At 58.5% G+C, this 18,911-nt stretch overlaps 1 protein-coding gene across 1 annotated transcript; it reads right to left on the reverse strand.

Annotated features, from left to right (window-relative positions):
• Positions 1 to 161: 161 nt before the first annotated feature.
• On the reverse strand, positions 162 to 17,432 carry SELENON (selenoprotein N). The gene is made up of 12 exons (XM_027519981.1): positions 17,250 to 17,432; positions 16,462 to 16,579; positions 12,382 to 12,515; positions 9,397 to 9,609; positions 9,093 to 9,217; positions 8,381 to 8,518; positions 6,703 to 6,784; positions 5,911 to 6,099; positions 5,431 to 5,536; positions 4,258 to 4,370; positions 4,067 to 4,168; positions 162 to 2,653 (listed from the first exon to the last, which is right to left on the reverse strand). Exons 1-12 carry the CDS (start codon positions 17,430 to 17,432, stop codon positions 2,483 to 2,485), a joined length of 1,674 nt encoding a protein of 557 aa, XP_027375782.1. The 3' UTR covers positions 162 to 2,482.
• Between the last annotated feature and the right edge of the window lie 1,479 nt (positions 17,433 to 18,911).

Raw genomic sequence — 18,911 nt, forward strand, 5'->3', positions numbered from 1 at the left:
ATCAGTCCTTCCAATGTATATTCAGGGTTGGTTTCCTTTAGGATTGAATGGTTTGATCTCCTTGTGGTCCAAGGGCCTCTCAATTCAAAAGTTATCAATTCTCCAGCAGAGGAGTGAGATGGAGAACAGAAGAGAACAACATCGGGTCAAAGGAAAGGCACTTAGAACCACCCTAATCTCTTTAATTTTATTGTAGGACACACTGGGGACAGAGGAGGGAAGTGGAGGAGCGATGACAAGAGGGTAGCTGGGGGCCTCCCCCACCACGAGCCTTTGAACCTAGTAGGGGATCAGGCAGAGGCAGCAGGGGAGGATGCAGGAAGTGCAAGCATCACCTTCCATGGGACAAGGATCCCTCATCATGGCGTTGGCCTTCTTAGCCCAGCATGAGGGGAGGAGCCTGCTGGGTGGGAGGGCTGAATGTCTGCAGACACCAGGTGGCTAGTGGGACTGGTTACTGCCACCCATGCCTGGAAGCACTGAGACAGGCTTAGCGCCGCCCCCTCCCTGTAAGCGGCATGAAAGCGCTGCCTCCCAGGAGGGACACAAAGAACCTGGCCGAGCTTGCTGGCTCGCACCTCATTTGCTCTAGAGAAGACAGGGGAACCTGACATATTGGTTTGAAAGGCTTTCTTTTTCGCCTTGGTGAAAACAGGCAGGGGAGAGAGGTGGGAGGGACGAGACAAAACACTGCCAACATCAAGACACAGGCTGAATGTCAAGCCCACCACTGAGTCACCTTGCGCAAGTCACTTCGCTTTCCTGAGACTCAGTTCCTTCATCTACAAGACGAGAATGACGGCTATCCGCCTTGCGTCCTTTGTTGTGAGGAATAAATGAGAAAACACATGTCATCTTGACACAGTGCCTTAGACGGAGAAAGCGCTCAGTAACTAGCTATTATCGTGATACGCAATGCAACATTGAGAACAAGACTGTGAAGACTCAGTAACTAGCTATTATCGTGATACGCAATGCAACATTGAGAACAAGACTGTGAAGAAGGCTCAGTGTGGAAACTCTAGTGGCGGGCAGGGGGACTCAGGTGGGAGGCCGGGGAGTGCATCTGAGGAGATGTTTGCCTTCCTTCCCCTTTCAGGCTGAAGAGGGAGCCCCCCCACCCCAACCCCAGTGGGGCTGGGGAGGGGCATACGTAGGGGTGGGGAGGGGTCTTCGTGAAAGCCCCAGGGCTCCTCATGGGCCCAAGTGGAAGATAAGGATACAGTTGGGGGTATACGGATCCTCTGGGGACTATTTTTAAAAAGTTGGTCAAGAAGAAGGAAGAGAAGGGGGATGTTTCTTCCCACAGGAGCAACTGCAAAGACATCAAGCTGGATCCACCTAAGCTTTCAGATCCAGCCATCATGGGGCGGCTGCTAGGGGGACACCATCGTCCCCTTCTTTCTCCTCAGTGCCGGAGCTATCAAAAATACATATAAACTGTGAGAAAGTTCACATAAAAATGCTTTCTGCATGTATAAAAAAAAAGACTGGCCATGGTCAGTGGCTTGGGATATGGACTCAGCGGCCAAGGAGAGCTGGTGGCCGCCCAGCGGTAGATAACCTGGTCTGGGTGGCCTGACAGCTGGGACAGCGCCTGCTCTGGGGGAGGCTGCGTTCTCTGGAAGACGTTTCTGTGGAGCTGAGGTCTGGGGTGGGAGGCGGGTGGGGGCTGTTACGGAGACAGTGGCTCCATGAGTCTCGCTGTGACCTGTGCTGGGGTAGGCCGTAGGGGAAGCTGAGGCCCTTGGCCTCAGTGGACTCCTTGTCAAGGGCAGAAGCTTCCTTCACAGTAAACCTCCCAGAGAGCAGGCCTCCAGGAAGTCCTGAAACAGGTTCTGGGGTCCTGTCGTAAGATTGGATTGAGTGGTCTGGAGAGCAGCAGGGTACAGTATGACTTCCCCTTCTGAAGGAGGGTTCTGCCCAGAGCTTCCGGAAGGCTGACGTCACCTGGGCAGGGGACCCCAGGCACAGGAGGGCAGCCAGGCAGGCCTCTGGCCTGGAAGAAGACTCCAGACAAACAGGAGTGCTTCCTTGGCACCCCCCACCGCAGGCCAAGGCTTCTGGATGTCTCTTTTGGAAGGGGTGAAGGTAAGGAGGGGGGGAGCCTGTCTTTTTAGCACCCATTCTTCCCTATTGTTTGCCCTGCAAGGGCCGGGACTATTTGCCTGAGTGGGGTAGGTCCAAGGAGATGACCCCAGGCCATCTCTTTTGGGGTCTCAAGCAGCTACCAGAGCCAGGAATATAGTTAAAGACTGTGGTGGCAGCCAGCGCTCAAGGTCAGCCAAGGACGCCCTGTCCACCCACCTCCGAGGCAAACCTTGGATGGCCGCCATTAGCTGACCCCGGTCCCCACGGGCAGCCTGAGAGGTGGAGCGAAAGGCTTGGTGTGTGACACATGGGAAGGCTGCTCTGGAGCTCCCGGGAGGAGAGGCCAATCCAGCTCCCTGTCCAGTTGGGGTCTCACCGGCCGGCAGGCTCACTAGGGCTGGAGGAGGGGCAGGCCGCGCCGGAGGCCCTCCTTCAGGAACTGCATGTAGGTGGCTGTGGACGGGTCTTCAAAGGTGGACGAGAAGCTGAAGACGTGGTTCTCAATGTCCTCGGGCTTCATGGACGTGATGTCCAAGAAGTAGTTGGCGTTGATGTGGTGGACCTGGGGGAAGAGCTGGGTGAGGAGAGCGGGGTGGGGGGCCCAGTGCCCCCTGCAGCCTCGACTTTCCTCGTCTGGGCTGATGACGGGCAGGCTGGGCAGCCGTGAGCACTGCTGCAACCGTTCCCCTCCTCCTCCGCTCACAGGGCTCTCAGCCTCCAGGGCTCCGCACCTCGCCCACCAGGCAAAACCTAAGGCCTTTCAATATCACCCCGCCCCCCAACCCCGCCTCTGTGCCCTTTGACCCTCTCGTCTCTGATCCTACAACCCCTGAAATCCACATTCACTTCTGTCAAAATACTTGCATGCCCAGGCCTGTGTCCCCATCAGCTTCCCACTCCAGCTAGTGAGCGCCTTAAGGGCAGGTACCCAGTAAACGAACGGGAGAGTGCAGGCGACCCACCACCCAGGCGAAGTCCTGTCTGCCCAGCTCCACCACCCGGGGCTCTGCTAGGCTGGGTCCACTGAGGGGGTCGTCCATGGACCGGTGTGAGCTGGCTGATTCCCCGAGGCCTTCCCTTCCCTGAGCCTGAGACAGAAGCTTCCCTGGTGGCTCAGCTGGTAAAGAATCTGCCTACAATGCAGAAGATCCTGGTCTGATCCCTGGGTCAGGAAGATCCCCTGGAGAATGGAGTGGAAACCCACTCCTTGCCTGGAGGATCCCATGGACAGAGGAGACTGGTGGGCTACGGTCCGTGGGGTCACAGAGTCGGTCACGACTGAGGGACTGATGCTCAGGGCCAACCCAGCTCCTGCTCCTCTGCTGCTCCCCACCTGCTGACCTCCCACCCTGCCCACCCCCCAGGACTGAAAGGAGAAGGAGCCGCTTTGCTCAGAAGAGCAAGCGATGCTGAGGCTCACAGGTGGGCGCCTGTTTTCAGAGCCAGCTATGCTTCTTTCTTGTGCGGCTTTTGCCATGTCTCTGAACCTTTCTGAGCCTCAGTTTGTAAAAATCACCATTTGTGATCATCGGTCTCGCAAAGCTTCTGTGAGACTCCTGCTTGAGGACGTGAGTGAGTGCTGTGTCAGGGGCCCTTAGGAAGAGCGGGGGTCTTGCCTCTGCCTGGGTGGTGTCAGATCCTTTCTGCTGCCACCAGGCCTGCCACCTGCCACCCCTCATCCCTGCCACGCCAGGGCTGGCTGCAATGGTCTGAGGTGAGACTTCCCTTCTGGGTCACATTCCTGTCTACTCTGCTGCCCACTGTGCCCCAGAGTGCTGCTGAGGTCCCCATTCTGAGGGAAGGTCCGACACCTGCAGGCAGGCCGAGGGGACATCAGGGGATAACTGAGGCTCGGACTGGCTAAGAGACCAGCCAGGAGGTGGCAGAGCCAGACCGGGATGATGAGGTCTGTAAGCCACAGCCCTGGCTCGCTGCTGCTTCTGCCTGCGGCCGAGGCCGGGTGGCGGGGACCTACCACAGTGCCATTGGGCAAGCAGATCATCATCTCCACGGGGAAGCTGTACTTCTCCAGGTGCAGGCCAGCCAGCTTCTGGTGGGATGGGTTCTCCTGGTTGTTCTGCAGGGACAGTTGGGTATGTTCCTGCTGCCTGGGCTCCACTGTCCCAGGGGCTCCCATGGGGCTCTTCCCACCCACCTGCTGCTCACCTGCAGGTCCTCCAGCTCCTTCACCAGGGACCAGGTGCTGATGAAGCTCTCATTGAGGAGGGCGAGGATGGGCGAACTTTCCAGGACGGTCTCCCGGAGAGTCCGCCCCGAACCTGTTCAGGTATAAGCCAGGTCAGGACCCCACATGTCTCACTGGGATCTCAATCAGCAGGAAACCTCAGGGACTACAGAACACTCTGTGCACCCAGGTGAGATGACAGTGATTCAAACAGCGCCACAGAAGAGGTACTGAATTCCTGGTAGCTGTAATTAACATCAGTAACATACTGGAATCCTGGGCTGAGACTTGGTGTTGGGCCCCACCTGGCCCAGGGGCTTGCAGACAGCTTCTTAAATCCACTAAATACTGCCCCAGGGCCTTTGCACAGACTATCCTTCTATTTATCTAAAACACTTCCTCCTGTCACTCGACAAACCCTTACTCATCCTTCAGAGTCTCAGCTTGTGTCACTCTTTCAAGTAAGCCTTCCCTGACCCCCAGTTACACACTCTTGGGCCACTCTGGACCTTGCCTTGTGTAAACTTGCCACACTTGTGGTGTCTGCCTTCTGCACACACTGCGTGCTCCCTGAGCCCAGGGACCGCTTCTGACTTCCTCGATGCAGGATGCCCAGCACCTAGCCTAGGGCTAGGCACAGGAGGTATCCGGGATGTTTGTCGATTGGCTGGACAAGGGCTGGGGCACTGTTTGCTCCTCTTTGTAACCCCCGTCAGGCACTCAGAGAATTCTGCACCAGGGGGTCTTTGGAGTATTTTTCTGATTAAGTGAAAAGTGTCCAGGCTTTGGCACTATTTTTCTCTGACTTGTGTGCAACACTTTCCAGAGCACGGACACTTTCACATCTGTTTTCACAACGGTGGGAGGTAAAGTATGTTGTCCTCTTATTGCTGAGAAAACTGAGGTCTGGGAAGGAAAATCACTTGGCCAAAGCCTCCTGGCTGAAGATGGCAGAGCTGGACTCCTTCTCCAGAGTCCAGCAGCTTCCTCGGAGCTCAGCACAGCACCCCAGAGCCCTCAACGCACCTCCCTGCCCCATGCGGTCCTCAAGCAACCTCGGGCTCTGAGAGCAGAGTCCCGTGGTCTCAGAGCCCCCTGCGCCCACAAGGAGTGACGCCGCCCCCTCTACCCGCAGACTGGCGGGGTCTCCTCACCTCAGCAGGACTGGTCGTCCAGGGCCCCCCACAGCAGGATTGAGTGCACCAGCTTGTTCTTGGCCTTGGCTTGGTCAAAGGCCTCGGTGAACGGCAGGTAGGTGACCTGGGGCCAAGTGGGGACAGAGAGAAGCTCTTGTGTGCGGCAGGGCCCCACTGCAGGGGCTGAGTGTGATGTGCATGTAGGTGTGTGTGTGTTTGTAGTGGATATACGTGTATGTGCACGTATGCACATGTATGGATATGTGTACATATGCATGGACGTTTGTTGTGTGTGTGAGATGCTGAGCCAGAGCATGGCTCCGCCAAGTTCTGAAAGACAAAGGGGTGGCTCCCCGGCCCAGGCTGAGCCCCACAGGGAGGCAGCCTGAGCCACAAGCCCTGCCTGGCACTCGGTGCCCAGGGCCCACCTGCCGCTCCTCAGCTCTCCTCCCAGCCCCAGGAAGCCCGCCCCTGCCTGTGCCCACTGTCCCGCCTCACCTTCTTGAAGGGGTACATGGCCACCTCCAGGCGCCGGGCTGCCTCCTCCCAGCTCAGCTCCTGCTGCCACTGGATCTCCTCAAATACAAACTGGAGGGGCTCCCCTGAGGGCAGGCGGCTGTCGATCAGGTTGCCATCCTCGTCCAGGATCACGGAGGGCACCGAGGGGCCCAGCGCCTCCAGCTCCATCTGGGCCAGGGGTCAGTGAGGGATGTCTCAGTGAGGGGCAAGAGTCCTCCAGGGGCCCCGAGAGACCCTCAGAGACATGCCATTCATTGTAGAGGCGGGGAGACAGGCCCAGGGAAGGGCAGAGTCCAGTCAAGGCTGTGTACAGAGCCCACTGTCCAGCCAGGGCTCCACCGTGGGAAGCCGGCTGGGGCCCAAGGCAGCTGCTGGACTCCGCGTGCAGGAATACGTGTCCTCTCAGGATCCTGCTTTGCCTGCCAGGAGCTCTGTCACTCCCTGTCCTGAGGCTCCTAGCCAGCTGGGTATCCGTGCAGCCAGGCTGAGAGACCCTGTGGCAGGGTTCTGCCTCCAAGCCCCACCTTCCAACCTGAGGCTTCCTGGGTGGCTCAGTGGTAAAGAACCCCCCTGCCAACTCAGGAGATGCAGGAGACCCAGGTTCGATTCCTGGGTCTGGAAGATCTCCTGGAAGAGGAATGGCAACCCACTCCAGTATTCTTGCCTGGGAAATCCCATAGACAGAGGAGCCACCGGGCTACAGTCTATGGGGTCGCAAAGAGTCGGACGCGACTACGACTAACCACGTGAAGGGACCACCTGTGCGCTCACCTGGGGTATGTAGCCGATGTCCACCTCCATGTTGCTGCTCTCACTGGCCCCGTACAGCCACTCCATGTCCACGTTCAGAGACCTGGAGACGGGAGAGGGCGCCCAGGGCACAACGCCATCATCAAAGCCCATCAGATGTCAGACTTGATCTCACCGAAAGCCTGACGCTGGCCCCATTTTATAGATGAGGACGCTGAGACTCAGCAGGGTGAACCCAAGGTCTCAGAGCCACTGGGATGCTGACGGCAGAGCCTGGGACCTTTTCTTTCCAGGCTGCCTCTTCTAAAGGCACTAGGACCACACCACCCTCCACCAACCCAGGCCTGTAGTGTACAAAGGGCTTCTACATCCACGGCTCAGGCACTGCCCCCAACCCATGACTCTTAGAGGCAGCGGTCATCAGTGCCTCCCCCAGCACCTCAAGTTGGGCAGGAGTGAAAAACGGGTACTGTCCTCTCGCTGCAGGCCTCCTCCACTGTCTCCAGTGGGAAGTCTGGCCTGATCATGTGCAACCTGCAGATCCACCACATGAGGGCGCCCCAGGACAGGCTACCAACCACCTTGGGCCGGTGAAGCAGGCACTCCACCGCCCCCTTCTGCTCCTTGTTTCATCCAATCCAGGACCCCACCTCCACCCCTGGGCTGGGGGCAGACGTGCCCTGGGCTGAGCCCCCGCAGCACAGGGACTTGCTTGCTGAGCAAGGGAGAGGAGGGCCGGTCTTTCCTCATCATTTTCCCATGGGCCCCTCGTTGCCCTCGGTAACCCTGAATGAGGATGGCAAGTCGCTCCTGGTCCTGAGTTCTCTTCCCAGGCTGTCCCGGCGACCCTCGCACTCCTGTCTAGGACCCAGCCGCCCATCTAAAAGATGAGGAAACTGAGGCCTGGAGGGGCCCAGGGTCTTGCCCACAGCCACTGGTGTTACAGCTGAGACAGCTCTGGGCCATTCGGCTCCCAGCCCGGGTACCGTCCTGGTACAGAGTCACTCAGGTCCCCCTGAGCTTGCCATCTGGGATAAAGCTGGAAAGGCTCTCTGCATCCCCCCAACAAGAGGCTGACCCTGAGCAGGTGAAGCAGGTGGAGCAGGCAGGCAGGCAGGTGGAGCAGGCAGGCAGGCAGGTGGCTGGCATTGAGCCCTTCCAGAAGCCACCCCTAGTCCCCACCCAGGGTCTAGGGTAGCAACTGCAGGCAAGGAGGGCCTGCCCCTTAGGTCTCTGCGTGTGCTGTTCCCTCTGCCTGGCTAAACCCTCCTCAGCCCCCAGGTCGCTGCACAGATGTCCCTTCCTTTGGGAAGGCTTCCTGCACCCCCACCAGTCAGGTCCCTGCCCACCTGCCAGCCTTTCCCTAGGGTGCCAGGGCAAGGTGTGGTCACGGGTTTGTCAGCAGAATGAGCAGGGGTGGGGGGCTCCAGCTTCAGGGAGGGGCTGCGGGCTGCTGGCTTGGGTTCCAGCACAGAGCTGGCTGGTCACTCCATCATCCCAAAAGCATGTCCCAGGTGCTGCCTGGGATGATGGAATGACCACCTCCCTGCCCCCAACCACCTCATACTGCCTCCTCCGAGGTCAGCTCCAGGTGCCTCCCAAGAGGAAGGGCTCTGGGGAGAGACTGAGGGGGGCTGAACTCTGGGAGCTGGCGGGGGCACACGTGAGCAGGATGCTAGGGTGGGATGGAGGCTCTCACCTGTGGTTGGGCACGAAGAGCCGGAAGTCACGGACATGGGTGGCATCTTTGGAGAGGACGACGTGGCCGGTGAACTGGCCGGGGGAGAACCAGAAGGGGAAGTCGGGGGGCTCGCTGAGCTGGAACTCGGCATGGATGCTGGAGGGAAAAGACCTGGCTGGGAGTGGGTCCCCTGGCGGAGCAGAGCTTGCCTGCCCACCCCCTTCTGCCCCAAAGCCTGGAACCCACGCAGGGATGGCCAGACTCTGGGTGGGGCAGAGGGCTGGGCAGGGGGCGGAGGAGTGTGTGGGGCAGGGAGAGGGGAGGCCCTCAAGGCGCTGCCCTACCTTCAGGGCCCAGTTTCCCCGCGCCTTCCCTGGAAGCCTAGCTGACCCTCCTCTGAGCTCTCACAGCCTCTCCAGGGGCTGTGTGACCTGGTGTCACAGCTCTTACGCACCCCCTTCCATGTGGATGACAGTGACGGCCATCAGCCCCATGCTAAAGCACACTCAGCACTTCTCCCTTCCTCCTGGAGGAAGTCACCCCTTCCCTGGTGCATGAGGAGGAATGTGAGGCTCAGAGAGCAAAGCTGTTTGGCCAGGCCCGCAGGGCAGTAAGTGGTGGTGATGGGGTGGCGGGGTCTGGCCCTGGCTCCCGGGGCTGTACCCTTCCGTGCTGCCCTGGAGTCCCAGGCCCAGGTGAAAACAGGGATGGGGCTGCCAGGACCCCTCACCGGAACATCACGGTGTAATAGAAGTCGCTGATGGCGGTCAGGCAGGCCACGGCCCCCTGAGGGGCAAAACGGGTCTTCACGAAGGGCCGTGGGTGGAACATGCTCAGGAGCCGGTGGATGATGACCTGCGGGGAAGGCAGTGGGTCCCGGGGTTGGCTTGCGGGGACCCGGCTCCCCTGGGTGAGTGTCGGCCCTGGACCAGGGGTGGGGCCAGACGGAGGCAGGAGTGCAGGATGCGGGGCAGGCCGGCGGCCTTGGGGTCCAGGTGCGGGGCTGGGGCATGGGGCCATGGGGCTGCCCTCACCTCCTTGCCCTTGGGTGGCGGTGGGTAGAAGCGGTTGTTGGACAGGTAGCCAGTGAAGACACTCAGCTCACTGGGGATGATCCACCAGGGCTCGCCTAGCTCCACGTGGCCCTGGGGCGGGAGGAAGGGCCGGAAGTGGCGGGCGGCAAACACGGCACTCGGCGAGGCTGCCGTGGTCCAGTTGCGGAGGCCAGACAGGGCCAGGCGGGAGACCTGGGGCAGGGAGACCGTCAGTGCGCTGGGGCACTGAGAACCTCCCAGGCCGCCTGGAGGTCTCCTCGAGCCCTGAGCCAACCCCCAAACCCAGAAACAGAGGCTCTGGGAGGTTCCTGCTCTGGTCAGGACGGGGTGAGTCTGGCGGGTACCGTCCTGCCAGAGCTGAGGCTCACTTCGCCTCCCCCAGCCCCTAGCCTGGGAAGCGGTGCCCCTGCGGCCCCTCGGGTCCAGCCCAGGCCAGACACCTCTTGCGAGGACAGGGGAGTCGAGGCAGCAGCAGGGTCACCTAGGACTGGAATGGGGGGTTCTGGGGGGGCTCTGTGTGTAGGCCCTGACTGCCTCTTCCCGCCTTCCAAGCCCAGGTCCCACTTCCCTTGTGCATAAGCCAGCAGACCAACCCCAGGTGCCCCCACCCCACCCCGGGCTTCATCACCCCTCCACCTGCCCTGCTTTCTGCTCTCTAAGCTCCCTCTCCAAGTCTCCTCCCTGCAGCTAACGTCCTGGGTGACAAGAATTCAGGAGTCTGTCGGGGGAGCAGCAGCCACCTTTGGGTGAAATCTCTAGGGTCAGGGGCAGGATGAGACCACAGAGGAGGGGGAGGAAGGGCACCGCTACTTCAAGTGTAGTCTGGGCCATGCTGGCTGGGCACCCCGGGCACAAGGCCTCCCTGAACCGTTTCCTCATCAGTAATCCACCCCAGTGCTGTCGGATAAGTGACGGGCAGGAGAGGAGGCAGGTCAGACTACGCAGGCCTAGAACAGGAGGCGGCCATGGACCATGCAGGTCCCCTGGTCAGAGCCCCACCTTCAGTGGCTCTTCCCTGCCCTTATGGGTCACCAAAAGCAGCTGCCATGGCAGTGAGTGCCTGGCCCCGCTCAGGGATCCCAGCCGCCAGAGAGCTGTCCCACCTTTGACAGTAACAAGTCCCCTCCTCCACCTCCCTGGTGAGGGACCCTGGGCTCAAGGAGACTTGAGAGGTGGGGCTTAGGGAGCAGAAAACAGGGCAGGCAGAGAGGGTAAGGAAGCCCAGGGTGCGGCAGGGGCACCGGGCTTATGGTCTGCTGGCTTAGGCACAAGCTGAGATGATGGAGGAGAGTTCTCAAAGCAGCTCACAGGCAGGTTCTCAAAGCAGGGCTGGCTGAGTGGGGCCAGGCGGAGCCTGTCTGCCTGCTGGTCCTGCTCACAGGCTGCGGAGCTCTTGGGGAGCAGCCTGCAAGGTGGGGCCTGAGCTAGGGAGGCAGGGCTGGGGTCTTCCAGACCCCACCTCCCCTGTCAGTGCAGGTGGGCCCCTGCACCTATTCTCCCCACTCGGTGGGAGGGACTCATCCGCTTAGACAGCACTCCAGCCCGTCAATGGCGGACCTTCTCCACCCAGACCGTGCTGGACTCTCCCCTGGACGTCCTCAAGGACCTCAACTCCAGCAGTCCAGACTGACCCCACACCCTCCCTACCAGACCCGCGCCCCTCCTCCAGCCCCCATCAGGAGATGGGTCTCCCACGCACCTGGCCACCAGCCAGAAGCCTGAGATACCCCAACCACCCCTCCCACCCCCTTCCTTTAGGAGCCCTGCGCTGCCTTTCTGTCCTCCCAGCATCCCTCGGGCGGTCCTTCTTTTCCATCACCAAGGCCTCCCCTTCCCCCTTCCTGTCTTCCCGTCCCTCCTGGGAACTGGTCTTCTTCTCTTCCATTTCTCCCCAGCTGCCAGCCTGGAAAGCCTAGATCTGATGAGGGATGTCTCCTATTTCAAAACACACTATGGTATTTGGCTGCTGCAGAATGAAGGCCAAAGTCAGGCAACTGAGCCCTGGGCCATCAGGCAACTTCTCTTCCAGTCCCACTGATGGGGATGCCCCTACCTGGGGTCCAGTCACCCCCTCTCTCTGCCCTTGGGGTCCTGCCAGGCATCTCCTGCCTTCAGGCCTTTGTCTGTGCTGAAGTGATGGTTCAGCTGAGACACAAAGGCTGAGCAGGTGTGGGCCAGACAAAGAGAAAAGGTGTTCTTGGTCGAGGGACCAGCATGTGAGCTGGCTCACAGGTGGAGGGAAGGCTGGACACCTGGAGCCGTGGACAGCTGAGAGGAGAGGGCAGGGGCGTGAGCAGGAAAGGCGGCAGGGCCTGGGGATGCCAGATCCTGGGAAGGCTTGAGACCTTGTCCACAGGGCCTTGGGTTCAGGTGGGGCTGGTTAGGATGGCACTTGTCAGGGTCATTCCCCACCCCAGAGCCCCTACCAGGGCCTAAACTTCAGATCCAGTTCATCGGAGCTCAAGAGAGCACCTGTCAGGGGCCAAGTACTGTGCTAGGGGCCTGGGGATGCACAGATGTGTGTCACAGGCCTTGCCCTGAGGAAATCGCAGCCTTGGAGTGGAAGACTGACCTGTAGAAAGTAATGATCATAAGCAAGGTGGCTGCATCAGCATGGTCTCTAGTATACCAGCTATTTCCTCCAGCCAGATCCTCCCTACCCTGTGGACACCGGCCTGAGCCCTCCTCCCCTGCAGTTGCTGTCAGAAGTCATTCCCTCTAGGGAGCCATCTGGGTCACAGGTTCATGCTCATCCCTCCTAGCTCCCCTACCAGACCGGGGGCCTGGACGGTGGGCACAGGGCCTGGCATGCTGGGTGCACAGAGGGCACTGGATAAAGGAAGGCAGGAAGGGAGGAAAGACGAGCAGAGCACAGACCACTCTCAGGAGGCGAGTACACACAGATGGTCCCCCATCTCTGGTCCTGTCTCTGGGAGGTCCCCTGCCCCTCCTGCCCCAACTTACCCCTAGGAACCCATCTTTGCTCTTGGTCATGGACTCTGGGAGCAGAGGCTGGAATCGGGCTTCTATGGTGAGAGTCTCCTCGCTGGGGTCAGGGGGCAGCTCCTCCTCCTCGTAGTTGGCCGTAGGAGTAGACCCTATGAGACACAGGCCACCAGAGAGGGGTCCTCCCTTAGACGGCAGGGCCTTACTTCCTAGGATGTCCGCATGGGCCAGTGATTAAGGAAGCCATGCTTGGGAGGGATGGGGTGGGAGGTTGTAACAGGTAACAATCACCAAAGTAACAATATAGATTACATCGTTTATCAAACATATACAAATAAATTGTATATGTATTGGGCTAGCCCAAAAGTTATTTGATTCTCCCATAACATCTTACAAGGCTTCCCTTTTAGCTCAGTTGGTAAAGAATCTGCCTGCAGTGCAGGAGACCCGGGTTCAATCCCTGGGTTGGGAAGATCCCCTGGAGAAGGAAATGGCAACCCACTCCAGTATCCTTGCCTGGAACATCTCATGGACAGAGGAGCCTGGAGAGCTGCAGTCCATGGGGTCGCAAAGAGTCGGGCATCATTGAGCGACTAACACTTATTACATCTTACAGGAAAACTTGAACGAACTTTTGGGCCAACCCAATATGATATACCGGAGAAGGCAATGGCACCCCACTCCAGTACTCTTGCTTGGAAAATCCCATGGATGGAGGAGCCTGGTGGGCTGCAGTCCATGGGGTCGCTAAGAGTTGGACACGACTGAGCGGCTTCACTTTCACTTTTCACTTTCATGCATTGGAGAAGGAAGTGGCAACCCACTCCAGTGTTCTTGCCTGGAGAATCCCAGGGACGGGGGAGCCTGGTGGGCTGCCATCTATGGGGTCGCACAGAGTCGGACACGACCGAAGTGACTCAGCAGCAGCAGCAGCAATCTGATATACAAAGTGTACGTATAATGTATACAACATAGTATATCCCGCATATACAATCTCTCCTGTATATATCACATTTTGGCTTCACAGTAGTCCTGTGAGCAATATTATTAAGTCCATGTTACAAATGAGAAACTGGAGGCTCAGAGGGTTGAAGTCACTTCCCAAGGACACACAGCCAGGCCAGGCTGGCTGGTCCCCTTCCCTCAGCCCATCTCTGGGGTGAGGTCAGCTCTATTTCCTGGACCATTTGGGGCAAATCCCTCAGCCCTTCTGGGTTTCCTACATGAGAGATGGAGCCCATGCTACTATGCATGTCCGGTCTTGGGGGCCTCATGGAGAAGCAAGGGCTGCTCGGGGAGGTCAGGCAACGTGGAATCAGGCAATCTTTGGTGTCACAGAAAGAGCGCTGGTCCTGAAGTCAGGAGACCCGCTTCTCCCTGATTTCCTGGGTGGCCCGTTTCCCCATGGGTATAAGGAGGGGCTGGACTGACAGGAGCTGAACTTGATTCATTGGATCTCTTCCTGCTCAGAGACCTGCCAAGTCTGTAGTCCTTCAAGGGTGGAGGGAGTCAGGATGAAGGCTTAGGGGGGTGGCTAGTAGCAGGGAGGGGCCCCATGACGCAGATAACGGAATGAAGCATGGGTGGGTCTCGCCACGACTGCTCTCTTGGGGGCAGAGACCATTGCTTGGCATTTGTTGATGGACGGGCAGACTGGATGGGTACATTCAAAGGAGTGCTTACCCAGGAATCACTGGAATCACCAGGATGCCTTTTTAAACTACAGATGCCCAGAACCCCCTGAGTCAGACCTACTGGGTCAGTCTTCAGGGGCTAGAACCTGGAGAAAATGTGCTTTTGATTAGCCCCCCACCCCCTACCCCCAGTGGCTTCTGATGGAAACCCCTGTTCTAAAGCATCCCAGTTACTTCTGCATTTCTAAGTCAAGGCAACAAAATTTCCAAACAGCAATCTGGAAACCTCAGAGGAACAGAGCAACAGGAATATGTAGGGTTATTGGTCAGCTTGCTTATCCAATCATATTACTGTCATCACAGGTAATTCTGAATAATAATGCCATGCATTTTGTGGCTCTTTGGTTTTTAAATAAAAATTGTATTTCCTGACTTATATGTAAACTTTGCTCACTATAGACAACTTGTAAAAATGTTAAGCTACGAAGCAGAAAATTCGGCATACATGACTGTACCACCTAGAGAGGACTGTTTGCCTCTATTTCCTACTTAGATTTGGTGTTTCTTTTTGGTTTTATTTTTTGTTCATCTGACAACTTGGTCCAGTTTTGTACTCGCAGTGGCTCAGGTGGTAACGGAGGGAGAGATTATTTTCCCCGATGGAGAAAAAGATTTGTGTAAAAAAACTAAAGCATCCCCAAGCTCAGCAAGCTTGGCCAACATGTCATTATGAGGGAACTCTGGCTCTCTAGGTGCAGAAAAGGACAAGGATGTGGCTGTGTGGCTGCTTGGAGAAGTGCGTGCAAAATACGAAGTCAAAGCAAACCCGCCCGGGACTGACCTGTGTACTTGCCCATCTGCTTTCATGACAGAACCTGACTGCCCCGGGAGGCACTGACATGTCTGCTCCACCAATTAGCATTTTTCATCTGACTCTTCTCCTCTGACAGGGACTGCAGGCCACCGGGCCGGGACTAAGCTGACCTACCCAACCCCATCCTGAGACACAGAAAGCCCATCTCAGACCTCGGGCGCTTACTTGCCTGAGAGCAGCTGGCGTCTCTGTCTTTTCCATCTATTGACCTACTTATACCAGGCGATCTGGGTAACAAGTAGATGCCCAAGATCAGAAGTTCAAGAAACGTCACAAGATATGGACACAGAGGTTAGGGTGGTGATGGAGCGGTGGGAGAGACATTTTATAATTCATTAGAATGCTTTAGCTCATCTTTACAACCTAAATAAAATTACATCCAGGCAAAAACAGGTGACAAAGTAGGATAGGAATCTGACAGTTCCCCAGGAAGGTTTAATATTTAGTAGTAATAGCAATAGCTCCTGTCTATTGATTATCCAGGCTTCCCGGGTGGTGCAGTGGTAAAGAATCTGCCTGCCAATGCAGGAGATGAAGGAGACTCGAGTTCAATCCCCAGGCTGGGAAGATCCCTTGGAGTAGGAAACGGCAACCCACTCTAGTATGCTTGCCTGGAAAATTCCATGGACAGAGGAACCTGGCAGGTTACAGTCTGCTGCTGCTGCTGCTAAGTCACTTCAGTCGTGTCCGACTCTGTGTGACCCCATAGACGGCAGCCCACCAGGCTCCCCCATCCCTGGGATTCTCCAGGCAAGAACACTGGAGTGGGTTGCCATTTCCGTCTCCAATGCATGAAAGTGAAAAGTGAAAGTGAAGTCGCTCAGTCGTGTCTGACTCTTCGTGACCCCATGGACTGCAGCCTACCGGGCTCCTCCATCCATGGGATTTTCCAGGCAAGAGTACTGGAGTGGGGTGCTATCGCCTTCCCCAGGCTACAGTCCACAGGGTCGCAAAGAGTCAGACACGACAGAGCACACATACCATGCCATTGACTATCCACTGCATACTGGGCACTTTGCAGACGTTTTCTCTAATCCTCAAATCAGCTAGTGCAGGACCTGAAGACAGAAGCTCCCTAAACCTCGCCCTACACCCTCCTCGCACCCTCCTTTCCCTCCTGGGCAGGCTGGAGAGGCTTCCTGCTCCCCAGTCTCTCAAACTATACACATTAGGATCAGGTCAGCATCCATCTCACAGGCACTGCTAAGAGATAACTCAGAAGGTGCTTAAAGTGAGTCTGGTCCTGGGAAAGCGGTCCGAGAATGTTAGCTTGTAATATTCACCTGTGAGGAGAACAGGCTTGGGCGTGTGTGTGTGTGTCTATGTGTGTGTGTGCGTGTGTGTCTGTGTGTCTCTGTGTGTGTGTCTGTGTATGTATCTGTATCTGTGTGTGTGTCTGTGTGTGTGTGTTTGTCTGTATGTACTCATGGTGAGGCAGCTTGCCCAAACCACCCACTAGAAAGTATCTCTGAAGCCCAGGGCAGCTTCCTCCTACTCCAGGCAGTCCTCCTGCTCAGAGCAGACACAGGGCAAGAACCAGAGGGCGGTGCCCCAGGTCCCTCCTCCTGGGTCCCCAGCCCCTCCTGGTACCTGTCAGCTTCTCAGCGATGGGCTTGAACTCCTCGGGGCTGATGTACATGTCCCGGTCAGTGTCCAGGGAGGAGAAGAGGAAGAGGCCTTCTGTCCCCAGGGTTTTCAGTGCTGAATCCTGCTTGGGAGGAGGCGCTGGGTTGAGCAACCGGATACCCACTGGTATCCCAAACCGCTTTCGCCACCACCTTCCTGAGTTCTTTCAGCCCATCCATCTCCCAAACATCTGTCCAAATGCCACTTCTGCACGCCCCAGAGCCCAGGTCCCCGCGTTCCCATCCCTCTGGGTCCCTGTTACACTCCCAGCCTTCGTCCACTGTCCACTCTCCGAGTGCCCGATTCGTATCCGGATCCATCTAGAGTCACCCTCTTGGTCCACCCATCGTCCTCCCTGGACTCCCCTCCCCGCTGTCCCAGCGCCCCCGGCCCCGCCCGCCCGGATGCTCGGGTCCCAGCCTCTCTCAGTGCTTTGTCTGCGGTGAACTGTTCTAGCGCCCATCCGCCCGCTCCCTTAGGAGCCGTCCCAGCCCCGGCCTCGCTCGGGGCCAGTCTGCTCACCCCCGCATCAGTCCTTCATAGCCCGCCCGCTTTCTGGAGCCCCCCTTTTCCTTCCTGGCCGCCCTCCCGGCCCTCCGGCCCCGTCCCCCTCCGGTCAGGCTGCCCTCCCATCCCCGCCCCGTCCCCCACCGCCCCCGGCCCCTCGGAGCCCTGCCCGTCGGTGAGCCCCGCCGCCCGGGCCCACTCGAGTGTCCCCGGCCGGCCGCCGCGCCCTCCCCGCCGACTCGGACCTGCCTCGCGGCCGCCTGGGCCTCGCTGTAGCGGGCGAAGGCCCGGGCGGCGGCGGCGGCCGCGGCGGCGGCGAGCAGGGCCCCCAGCAGCGCCAGGGCGCGGGCGCGGCGCGGCGGGGGCGCGGGCGGCGCGGCGGGGCCGGAGCCCGGAGGCCCGCGCTCGCCCGGCCGGGTCCGGCCCATGGCGGCGGCTCCGGGCGGGGTGGCCGCGGACGCGGAGCCGCGGCGGCGCGGGCGCGGGCGGGGCCGGGGCCGGGGCCGGGCCTGGGCGCCGGGGCGGGACGGGCTGGGGCCCTCGGTCCGGCGCACGGCGGCGCTGCTGACTCGCGAGTGCAGGGAGGGAGGCGCGCCGGGGCCCCTGCTCCACACACACCTCCCTGCCGTCCGGCGGTGTCTCCTTCCTTCTCTTTTCTCTCCCCGAACGAAACCAGGCCTCCGCGTCCCGCCTAGCCTGGAGGAGCCCGGGAGCACTTCCAGGCTGAGCACCGGGAGGAGATGCGAGGGAAGCCAGAGGCGGGTCGGGTACCCACTCTCCCCGCATCCCACCCTGCCTCTTATCCGACCTGCTTTTTGAAATGTCTCTATAGTCATCGCGAAACAGAAAACTACCCAAGTTCAGCCCTCCCTGTTTCTTTCATGGTCTTGCTGGAAGGCCACCTCTGCAAATTCATTAGGGACAGGAGCTACCTGTAAGGACACAGGCAGGTGCAGCGCTGAACCCTCACCTGCGGGGCCCAAGTTTCTTCACCTGTAAGGAGGATTCAGAGAGGCTCTTCTGTGGGTTGGTTGGTGTCGTTCAGTCGCTCAGTTGTGTCCGACTCTTGGCGATCCCATGAACTGCAGCACGCCAGGCTTCCGTGTCCTTCACCATCTCCCAGAACTTGCTCAAACTCATGTCCATTGAGTCGGTGATGTCATACAATCATCTCATCCTCTGTCCTCCCCTTCTCCCACCTTCAATCTTTCCCAGCATCAGGGTCTTTTCAAATGAGTCAGTTCTTCGCATCAGGTGGCCAAAGTGTTGGAGCTTCAGCTTCAGCATCAGTCCTTCCAATGAATATTCAGGACTGATTTCCTTTAGGATGGACTGGTTGGATCTCCTTGCTGTCCAAGGGACCCTCTAGAGTCTTCTCCAACACCATAGTTCAAAAGCATTGATCATTCGGTGCCCAGCCTTTTTTATGGTCCAACTCTCACATCCATAAATGACTACTGGAAAAACCATAACTTTGACTATAGGGAAATGCCCAGGCGGGTGGGGGTGGCAGCCCCCAGGCACAGGGCAAGGCCGGCTGTGAGTTACCCTCTCCCCTGCTAGACCTGGCCTGGACACTAGAATGGTTTTTCTGGAGAACAACACTTAGGGGAGGGCCTTGGGCGTGGAGATGGGTGGAGTTTGAGGAAGTACTTTCAAGTCCTCAGAAATCTTGGTTCCACTGGGTCTCTTTTCCGTTATATCAAGGGCCCTGGGATCCCAGGGGTGGCTGTGCCTGCACTTTCCCACGAGAGGGCAGCAGCTGCCAAAGCCTCTGGACAGGAACCCAGAGTCTGGGGAGCAGCCGCGCAGTCCTTGGAGATGACTGCCAGCCCCAGGGCAGGGCACCGCCCAGGTCTGGGATGTCAGGGGGAATTTAGCGGGTACTTAGCACCCAATGTGTGCTG

This window comes from Bos indicus x Bos taurus, chromosome 2 (genome assembly GCF_003369695.1).
Source record: "Bos indicus x Bos taurus breed Angus x Brahman F1 hybrid chromosome 2, Bos_hybrid_MaternalHap_v2.0, whole genome shotgun sequence".
Taxonomy (NCBI): Eukaryota; Metazoa; Chordata; class Mammalia; order Artiodactyla; family Bovidae; genus Bos; species Bos indicus x Bos taurus.